This window comes from Epinephelus fuscoguttatus, linkage group LG23 (genome assembly GCF_011397635.1).
Source record: "Epinephelus fuscoguttatus linkage group LG23, E.fuscoguttatus.final_Chr_v1".
NCBI lineage: Eukaryota > Metazoa > Chordata > Actinopteri > Perciformes > Serranidae > Epinephelus > Epinephelus fuscoguttatus.
Genome location: NC_064774.1, coordinates 17,408,372 through 17,419,319, shown reverse-complemented (window position 1 = coordinate 17,419,319; position 10,948 = coordinate 17,408,372). Strand labels below are relative to the sequence as shown.

Here is a 10,948-nt window from a genome sequence, read left to right as displayed (position 1 = left end):
TTTAGCATCTTAAACCTTATTGCGCTGGTTTTTTAAGTCTGCAAATTAACATATTTGGTTCAGTCTCACCACCTTTATCAACCTGTCTTAGAGAAAAATCTCTAAAAACCTACAGTTTTCCACCTGCTTAGCTTCAGATACCTGACTGGCTAACTGGCTAGTTGAGCATTTAGCAGCTAATGATGCTACATATTCTCCTCAGGAGATGGTGAACACCAAAACAGAACTAAACTGAGTGAATATTGGAGTTACAGTCATCAGGTGGCCAGAAGCAAGACTCCAAATACATGCAAGCCATTTGCTAAGCGGATCCCCGAATCCCAAATGGATCCCTTACAGACTCGTTGACTCAAGCCCTAAGCCCTTACCGACCTAGGAGCAATTCCATTTCTTCCCCTTAGCCCTTGTCTTGGCCCTTCCCCTTGGTTTTGCGTGTTCCATTGAAGAAATGGAATTGGTCCTAGGTCTGTAAGGGCTTAGGGTTTGAGTCTTGTGTATACACCTTGTGCTTCTGTCTCCAAGTGGTCAAAAATCAGTAAGTGCAGTTCCAACATGAACTGCACAGACACTGACATAGTGGAGTAGTGCAGTGTTTCTTACCGAATGCCTCCTTCTTTATTCTCCTTGAATGTTTTGGCGTGTGTCCTCTAAGAATGCAAAGCACATGGAAACGCTGAGGCTCTGTTGGGACTGATGCAAAAGGTTTTGCATTTTATTTGAAAAAAATCACAAGATTCAAACATGCCAGTCAAGGCTTTAATCTCAAAACATTTTGATCATTAAGGTTGAAGTTGTTACCAGCTCTGCATAAAGTAAATCAGCACCTCTTGAATGATAATACAATGTGTCTAAATTCAGTTTCAAGCTTCCATTACACAAACAATGCTATGCTAAGCATGTAAAGTCCACAAGACAACTGTAAACATGTCAGGTATCATTTACATGGGTTTGATGATTCATTTAATTTTGGCACAAAGGTACCCAAAGGTGTCCTTAAATTAGGCCCTCAAAAAACAAAATACTCACTAGCAGTTCAAATTACATTTGTGTTTTGTTTTTTACTTCCAGTTGCTTTAGTTTCATTTGAGATCAATCCAATCTCCTGAAAAATACATCCGTATTGGGCTGTTATGTAAACCCCCTCAACTCCCCTGAGGCCTTGGGACAATGCATAATGATACAAATAACCCTGTATAACATATTAAAATTACACATATTACTATCAGTTTGTTTTATGGCTTTAAATTCTTTTTAATCACTGTGTGCTAAATGTGTTGTATGCCATAGTGATGGCCAAATGAGGCCTCATGAACCACTGTCTTTATTTTCTGAAGCCACTAGATGGCACTGTGTGTTCAACAAAGGTTTGAAAGCACACTTCATTGCCAGTCCTTCAGCCTTTATTTTTGAACCAAGAGCGCCATCTGGTGGGGTCAGAAAATACAGAAAGTGGTTCATGAGACTTCATTTGGCCATCACTAGTATGCCATTGTAAAGCACTGTGTCACTGTTAGAAAAAGTGTAAACAAATAACATGTTTAGTCAACCTTACTAATATTTATCCCCTGTGTTCGTTGGCCAAAATTGCCCCTCATTTACAATCAGGGAATTTGGTTTCACATGCAATCCATCAGTTGATGGATGGGTATAAAAAGCAGCGATCGCAGTGTGTAAAGATGCACAATGGCTTATTTGGCGCTGACCTACTGGCCAACGATGATGAGTGGCTTATGAGCCAGTGCCGATATTTTCAGAAATCATTTGAGTCACGAAAATCAGATTGTTTGTCAAACAGTACTATGGTAACTGCATCCCTCATTTAGAGTGTTTATTTCAGACAGTCACTGAAACTGTCTGACAGTCAACTTGAAACATCCCTCGGTTTTCAGTCAACTTCACATTGTTTGAAGTTTTGTTTTTTACCTTTTCTTGCAGTGTTTTCCATGCTTGTCTTTGCGTGGTGTCTTAATAATAAATGTTAATTCAGGGTGTTTCAGCAGCCATTTATACACACCTATAGATAGTGATGGCCAACTGAAGCCTCATGAACCACAAGTGTGCTTTCAAACCTTTGTAGAACAGACAGCGCCATCTAGTGGCTTCAGAAAATAAAGACAGTGGTTCATCAGGCCTCATTTGGCCATCACTACCTATAGATGGGGCACGATGCTCGCTCACCTGCGCCAAATTTCGAGTTGATTGTGATCTATAAAGGGATAAATCAGGATATTTTTGTACATAAGCACTTTCTGTGCTTTCAGTCAGCTTTAGTCAGCTTTCCTGCGCACAGTTCTATATATAACGTAGATTCACTCATTGCTGAACCATAGTAGCTTCTATATTGTCATGGTCGTCATGGTTGGTTAGTCCAGTCTTTGATTCTTTTTCCAGGAAGTGCAAAGAAAATATTACCCTAGTTCAAATGAACTTCTATAGTCAATAGCAACTTTGAAACATTTCCGATTATGGCTAGTAGGTTCAAGGCCATGATGCCTTGTATAGAGGATGTGGGGTGTTACAATCTTTGAGAACTGCACTAGAAACCCAGATACTAAAAAAACAAACAAACAAGACTTTACTCATTACTAATCAGTTCTGTGAGTCAAAATCTCTCTTGCAACTTCAGAATACAGTCAAAGGTTCATCTTCAAGTCTACGTCTCAGGATTAACAGCTGTGATAACCAATGCCGCTACGTTCTTCCCTTCATCATAAACACCCGGGCTGAAGAAGGGGAAGATCCTCTCAGAGAACAAGCACCCAGTGAAAGAGTAGATATGAGACCTGGTCTCCACATCAAAGAACGACACAATCCCCTCCTCGTAATCCGTAAACACTCCCACAATCTGCGGCTTGTCCTTGAGGGGAAGATGGACTGAGGGGGAATCCAAAGCGCGATACTCTGTGCCGTTCCTCAGCCGCACCGTCCAGAAGCCGTTCTCTGGCTTGGAGGTGATCATCCCTTTCCTGTTGACAGACTCTTTGACCACGCCCAGGTCCCAGAAGGTCTTTGCTGCTACTACCACCTGATAAATTACAAGAGAGTATGAAACATTGAACATGGAACCTACAGAATACAGAGTTGATTTCCAAAACACTCTAAAATGAATTAAAGAAGATGCTGACCTGGAAGTAGAACCTCCCAGACATGTAGCCCTTCTTGCCTAGAACACAAATGACGGGGTCAAAGCGTTGAGGGATATCTGGCACAATGTGTAGCAGCTCAGCGCGGCCCGCCTGCTTTCCGTCACTTGACAGGACAATGTTTGGATGGGCAGTGTCCGGGTCTAGAACCACGTCAACTGAAGAGATGATATGGAGAGAACTTAATACAAAATCTACTACTAACTCTTCTACCTCTTCTACCTGTCTACCTCGACTCCGACAACATCGAGAGCCATATGGCTTTATATGTCTGTCTTGACATTTGAATTAGTAAGTAAAATTTGTTTGTCTTAACAGGTAAATATATAGTCTTCTAACGCGTTAAATGCATGTTAAGACAATAGACAATGCCCTGTTAACGAGTGCATTTCTGAAATCTTATTACATTTTATATTAGGTGCAACCATTTCACCAGTTTTAGAGGGGAAACAGATGAAATAGTATTCGGTATACACTGTATTTGCATAAGTGTTCACTAGATGGCAGAAGTAAATTAGAATACATTGGGCATTATTTATTTTATTAATTTATTTATTTTATTTTATTGTCTACTTTAATATTTTATTTTATTTTATTTTATTTTAATGTCTACTTTAATATTTTATTTTATTTATTTCATTGTCTATTTTAGTATTTTATTTATATCTTCATCTTTATCTCTTGTTTCCATTCATGCTGTATTTCTATTTCTACTTCGCATGGAGCATTGGAACAAAAACAATTTCCCCCCAGGGATTGATAAAGTATTCTGAATCTGAATCTGAATCATAGTGTTTAGTCTTCTTTCTATTCTATCTAAGGGGGTTTTGCAGACACATATATAATTGTGTCATCCACATACATTTGACATTTGACTCTTTTGCAACTGTCAGGTAAATCATTTATGTTCAAACTAAAAAGTAAAGGGCCCTAAATTGAACCTTGTGGAATTCCTATTCGGCATATCTCTTTGTTCAAGAAAGTAAATATATATTTACAATAATTAATATGTAATGGTTGTGTGGTCACTGGAGATTGTTTAAATTGCAAAATATATACTTTTGGTGTCACATGTATGTCATACTTCAACATATCCTCAGCACTTTGTATGATATCCTATGAATTAGTGACCTCATGGATGACATTGCAAACTGAACATAAAGTTACATATTTAATGTAAAGTTACTGTGGTAAGGTTTAGGAAAAGAAACACCAGCCTACTGGGAAAGTGTTATGTTTTGTGACACATCCACCACCCTAACCTGCTGCATTACATGGACCCCTTCCTTCTTTACTCCTGTCAGCGCGTAGGTCACATGATTGCAGGCTGCCCAAATATCTGAATTATACAGGAATTACTGGCTCATGGTTACTTAGGATATGCGTGAATTTTGATGCTTTACATTTCATAGGAAAACACACGAACAGTGCATGAGAACAGCTTGATTATTTCACTGATTTAATGTTTGTTCATTTCTGGGTCTGATGACCTCCAGACCTGACATAGACACCTAGCGTCAGTGATTACACATCACTCAGTAATAAGATTACATCACTTACAGATAAGATACCAACAGGAATATGCTCTACTTTACTACCACTATTACCACTACTATACTGCTACCACTACTAAACTTTATGACTATGAGTCATAAAGACAGACATTTATGCTATGTTAGCCACGCATAGCTATTGGTCTGAAGGTGGAAGGTAAATAAGAACAGAAGAAGTGACAGAAATGAGCAAATGAATGAATGATTAAATGAACTTAGACTGCTGCTATACATAACAAAAAGGATAATCCAAATTAAATAAATTAGTGAATCTCGAGCCATTATGTGTAGACGTTGTATGTGATTATAGTACTGTTCATATAATTCTGTTGACATGGGCCAATATTAGTGAATATTGGTGGCATCTGTGTGTCAATTTAATCTTTGTCAGCTGTTTCTCTGTGCCATGGTGTTTTTTTGTGACAACCACAAGTGGGCAGCAAAATTAAGGCTTTTCAAACACACCAAATGGCCTTTAACATATATTTGAGATCTTACCTGCATATTTCTGCATCCTCTTTATCTCTGTCAGGAAGATAAAAATCAGTTTGGGTGGTTTCAATGAGACATTTTGGTTAAAAACATGAAACTTTGGAGAAGTTATGAATTAAAAAGTGTCATGACTTTGACTGTAATATTTGATGATGATCACATGCAGTTAGTGATGGCCAAATGAGGCCTCATGAACCACTGTCTTTATTTTCTGAAGCCACTAGATGGTGCTGTGTGTTCAACAAAGATTTGAAAGCACACTTCATTGGAAGTCCTTCAGCCTTTATCTTTAAACCAAGAGCGCCATCTGGTGGGGTCAGAAAATAAAGAAAGTGGTTCATGAGGCTTCATTTGGCCATCACTACATGCAGTTAGTGTCATGCTCTGCCCAGATATTTTACCTTCTTTCTTCAGGCTGTCCAGTTCATTCTTCAAGGTGTCATCCAGCTTAGACAGCGCTCTTCTCACCGCCCCCACGCACAGTTCAGGGTGGATGCTGATCTCTGACCACTCTCTGGTGTGTGGAGGTGACATCAGAGAGGGCGACTTCTATCAGAGGAAAACACAGAGAAGAAGAAATGTGAATATTGTTTATATGATGTTAAAACTGGGACTAACCCTCTCCTGACACCTGACCTATCAGCCCTTCTAGGTTAAAACCTCAGTATTCATCACTAGTGATGGCCAAATGAAGTCTCATGAACCACTTTCTTTATTTTCTGACCCCACCAGATGGCGCTCTTGGTTTAAAGATAAAGGCTGAAGGACTGGCAATGAAGTGTGCTTTCAAACCTTTGTTGGACAGACAGCACCATCTGGTGGCATCAGAAAATAAAGACAGTGGTTCATGAGGCCTCATTTGGTCATCACTATTCATCACCACAGTTTAAGGTTGATTATAACCTGTAAGATGTGCAGATGGTCGTCAGTGTCCCTCAGCTCCTCCAGCTCAGCATTCCTCCTCTGCAGTTCAGTGATTTCCTGCTGCAGCTCCTCGACGAGCTCCTCTGACCTCCTCTCCGCTGCTTTCTGCTTCTCCTTGATCTCTGTGTGGACTTCAGTGTGTCTCTCCTCAATCGAGCGAATCAGAGACGTGAGAAGACGGTCGCTCTCCTTCATCTCCTTCTCCGCACTTGCCTGGATGGGGATAAAAATCGTGAACATGAATATTTAAAATATAAACAAAATATACCATTAGAAGTGTTGTCCCTTTCTCAATGGGAAATTCATTTAACCTACCTTGTGGTAGGTACCTCTGTACTTCTGTATCTGTTTGTGATTCCCTATATTTCCTTAAATGCCTTTCACTACCACTGCAGATAAGTTGTAGAGTTAGAGAGAGCAGCACTGTTTTCAGTGATAAATCTGCGATAAATCAGTCCAGTCTGAGCATCGGCTCTTTGATTCTGCATGGCACAGAAAATCTGATGTTTACTGTTGCATTATGTTTTTAATCATCAGTATAGTATAATCTGTCATCACAGTCTGCTGCAGCTGCTAATACTTGATGAAATCTTCACATCACCAGCTGAATTCAAACAAGACAGATGCGTTAAGATAATGACTCATTTTCAGACTCACGTTGCTGAGCTTCAGACAGTTTTTGATCTCCTCCACTTTCTTCAGTCGCTCCTGAATCATCTGCTGAAAATCTGCCTCAGTCTGCTGGATTTGGACCTAAACAAATCAGAGCGGAAATTGACAGTTGACAGGCTGTAAGTTATTAACACTGTGAGAAATGAAACAATTAGATGTGGAATTAGACACAAGGCTTGGAAAACATTCAGGATTTCATTAAACCTTTGAACCCTGAGCAAATGAGTGCAATATTGTTATCTGGCATCAGTACTGATTTTGGTCCTCAGAAACATTTATTGCCCAGTCCCTTGTAATACAGAGTATATACTCTACCTTCCTCTCCTGACTCTCGTCCTCTATTGTAACAGCCTGGTGGTCTTTGTGCGTGGTCTCGGTGCAGAACTGGCACACACATTTCTGTTCGTCCCTGCAGAACATCTCCAGCAGCCTCTCGTGCTTCTTGCACATCCTCTCCTGCAGGTTCCTCACCGGCTCGATCAGCTTGTGGATCTTCAAGGTGGCGACTCTCTGGTGAGGCTCCAGGTGGGCTTTACAGTACGAGGTCAGACACACCAGGCAGGACTTCAGGGCCTTCACCTGCAGGGATGTCGCCGCGCAGACATCACACGCCACCTCGCCTGGTTTGGTCGTGCACAGTGGTGACGCTGACGAACAAATGACAATGTTTCTAAACGTGTCCGCCAGCTCTTTGAAGGCTGTGTTGATGCCGATTTCAGGACGGGGGGTGAATGATTTGTTACAGGTGGGGCACTGGCAGACCTCGCTGCTGTCCCACACACTCTGGATGCAGGCCTGGCAGAAGTTGTGTCCACAGGGAGTGGTGACCGGGTCAGTGAACACTTGCTGGCAGATGGAGCACTGGAACTGTTTCTCTGGTAACATACCTGAGGAGGTCATTGTCTGCGGAACAGTTAAAAAAAGGAAGTCAGGTGATCTGTTGCTCAGGAAGATCTTTGATAGAGGAAGTGCATATAAAGATAAATAACCACAGAACAAACACAGAACTATAAGTCAGCTTCCATTATGACATGTTAAAAAAACACAGTTGAGTAAAACACCTGTAACTTCATGTGTTTATTATGTAATGCCATGACTGTGTATATATGCACGTCTTGAAATTCAGGACTCATACACCCTGCACTGTTTGGTGTGCCTCATGTATTAGTCATTGTTTTCACACCCCAAAACACACAACAGACACACCCACACTTCCAACAGAAAACATTCACATAATTACACCAGTAACACCAACACCCTGTTACCAGTGCTGCCAACTCTGGTACTCATGTAGTAATAGTAAAGTTAGAAATATTATTGTTATTATTGCTGCTTGCTATAAAAAGAAATCAGGCTGTAAGAGTAAAACTTAGAGGTGGGAATAAGTCATTGTTTTGCAAGTCACAAGTAATTCTTGTGTCATTGCATTCAAGTCCAAAGTCAAGTCCCAAGCCCTAAACTTTAAGTTTCGTATCCCAGACAACTCATAACGCGCTTGTCACCCAATGTAATGCCATTTTAACAATAGAGTAATAATGTTAGCTAGGTATTAGCTCACCTACTATTTTTTTTGTAAATATGTTTTATTGATTTTCAGTGTCTTTATCCCACAAAACATGTATATCTGACATCAATTCAACCATTCCTCCCCTGACTACAAAGAAACACTGCTCATCATATATACTGGCAACTTGAAATCAGAATTTCTGATTCCATCCCCATGACTTGCGGCGTCAGAAACCAACAAAAAAGGCATCCTTTAACATTGGCATGATCAGGAGGAAACATGGCGAGACAAGTATGCAAGTTAAGGAGGCAATAGTTCAACTGGGGGCAGGAGGGGTGGTGGATGGGTCCAACAAACACCAACTTTCACCCAAGAGAGCAGTGTTCGTATCCTGTAAGATTATAAAGCCAAACCCTGCTCTTTTTTCCTAAACCTAACCACTTCCTTTTGTTGCCTAAACCCAGCCATGTGTGTTTGCTGTTGAAGTAAAGAAACGTCAGTTGCAGTGTTGTACCAACGTAGTGCATTTGATTTGAAAGAGACTGTCCAGAACAACCAACACACCCAGGGTACCTTGCACATCATATCTGGACGTGGAGAGTCCATGACCAAGCACATCAATATGTTATGAGGTCGGAGTGAGAATGTTTTGTACAGGCTACAAGATACATTCAGGTAAAGAAGGGAAGCTAACAGAACAAAATAATTGTATTGATTACTCAAATGTAGAAAGAGAGGGGAAAAGGAAAATGTTGCTGTAGTGCACCATTCATAGCTACCATGTTATTCTTTATCAAGGGGTTCCTGTAGCAAATCAAAAAAAGTCCAAAAAGGGACTCCATATCTAATTAAAAGGTTTGAGAGGACCCTTCGAGGGTATATTTGATTTTTTTCTAACTCTAACAAATACATAACTCTCTGACCCAATGAGAAAAAGATGGGGGAGTACGTTGCTTCCAATTAAGAGGAATCCAATGTCTTGCCAGGAGAGAAGTGAAAGCTATAACCGTGTGGGATTTACTTGGTAAGATAGCACAGGATTCCTTCAAAGTTAGACCAAAAAGTGTGCAGACTGGGTTGGGGTCCAACTGGGTTTCAAACATCTCGCTAACAGCTCTAAAAATGCTTATCCTAGGTGTCCTCCTGCATCTGTTGTTGATGATTTGCAATGAACACAAGGACGTCAACAACAGCACATGGTCAGGTTTTGGCTCTACATTTATACAGGAAGTGAACATCAGGCTCAAAGGTGAAAGTCCGTGGTTTGTTGGACCCATCCACCAGCCCTCCTTCCCACCCTATAGGCACTCTCCAGCTCCTTATATTACATTGCACCAGCAGCGTTTGGTTACACATAAGCCCCAAAACCAGCCACAACTCAGCCCTGAGCAGAGTGACCGTCCTCTATTGACCAATCAACAGACTGCAGTGTTCACAGCTCCACCGTTTAGTACCAGATCTGTGTGCTAGGTACCCCAACATAGGGGGGACCAAAAGTGGGGACGGTACAGAACAGTTCCATTGGTACCATCCACAACTTTTCACAGTGGAAACAGAAAAAATGGGTCCGAACTGAAATGAACTGCTCGGTGGAAACGGGGCTATTGCAGCAGTATTTGACGACTGGAATGAGAACGGGCTGACATATAACATAGATTCAATTTTGTTTCACTTCATTTTTTCCCCTGGTCATCCACAGTTATAGAACCACAGCATAAACATATTTATATATATTTAATCAATTCTTTTTTATTATTAAATCCAATTATTCCCTTGAATCCATACAAATACAAACTCACAGGGGAGTATTAAGGCTTTTAAACAGATCTGATTAAACAAATCTGCACGACCTGCAGCTTAACTCATCATTCAGTCCCAAAATAACCAGGAAAATATGATTTTTACAATTATATCAATTTAACTATTGGTCCAAAACTGCTATTGTTGGTCATTCTAAGCAAGATACGTTATACAGCACAAAATGAATTCAATAGTAACTTTAAAACTGCTTTAAGTTCACACTAAATATTAGGTAATATTTCAAAAACAGCCTATTTTCTTCATTCTACACTGAACATATGTTTGCAGATGTGTCATATAACTGACAGTTAAGAAAAAGGGTTGTTCCCCTTTTGAATAATCCACACCTTAGCTATTTAAACCGATTAACTTCACTGTCATTCACCTGCTTAGTCTTTCTCACAACACAATAAATCATAGGTTTTAGCTTTTCCTCCATATTTCTCATACTCACAGCTGCTTCTTTTAGGTGAAGCTGTTCAGTCACCCTTCAGTCCTCGGTGACAGCAGAGCAGGTGACTCTCCCGCTGTGTGAGTGAGTTATGAATACATTACAGGGCTAGCTGTGAAACAGGAAAATGTAACGTCAACACAGTTATTCATCAGCCTGAACCCTCCCTCTCCCGAGCACAGTGCTGGTTTCTTTCTCTGCCTGCTGTAACCTGAGCTCAGAATAGTAGCATTTATGACACGACCCACAATGGGAGCACATAACAGTAGTTCTCTCACAAGGAAGTTGTGTGTTTGGCTGGGTGTGGTGTTTGAGTCCAATGGTTAACATTTTCCACTGATGACACACCTGAAACACATAGTGGACTCACCTCAGTCTGACCTGAGGAATGCTGCCGCTCCACATT

At 40.6% G+C, this 10,948-nt stretch overlaps 1 protein-coding gene across 1 annotated transcript; it reads right to left on the bottom strand.

Annotated features, from left to right (window-relative positions):
- Window positions 1–680: 680 nt before the first annotated feature.
- Window positions 681–10,721, bottom strand: LOC125884391 (E3 ubiquitin-protein ligase TRIM39-like). Its single transcript, XM_049569314.1, has 8 exons — window positions 10,546–10,721; window positions 7,100–7,687; window positions 6,770–6,865; window positions 6,092–6,325; window positions 5,590–5,737; window positions 5,195–5,221; window positions 3,126–3,301; window positions 681–3,025 (listed from the first exon to the last, which is right to left on the bottom strand). The coding sequence occupies exons 2-8, from the start codon at window positions 7,682–7,684 to the stop codon at window positions 2,654–2,656; spliced, it is 1,638 nt and encodes a 545-aa protein (XP_049425271.1). The 5' UTR covers window positions 7,685–7,687; window positions 10,546–10,721; the 3' UTR covers window positions 681–2,653.
- Between the last annotated feature and the right edge of the window lie 227 nt (window positions 10,722–10,948).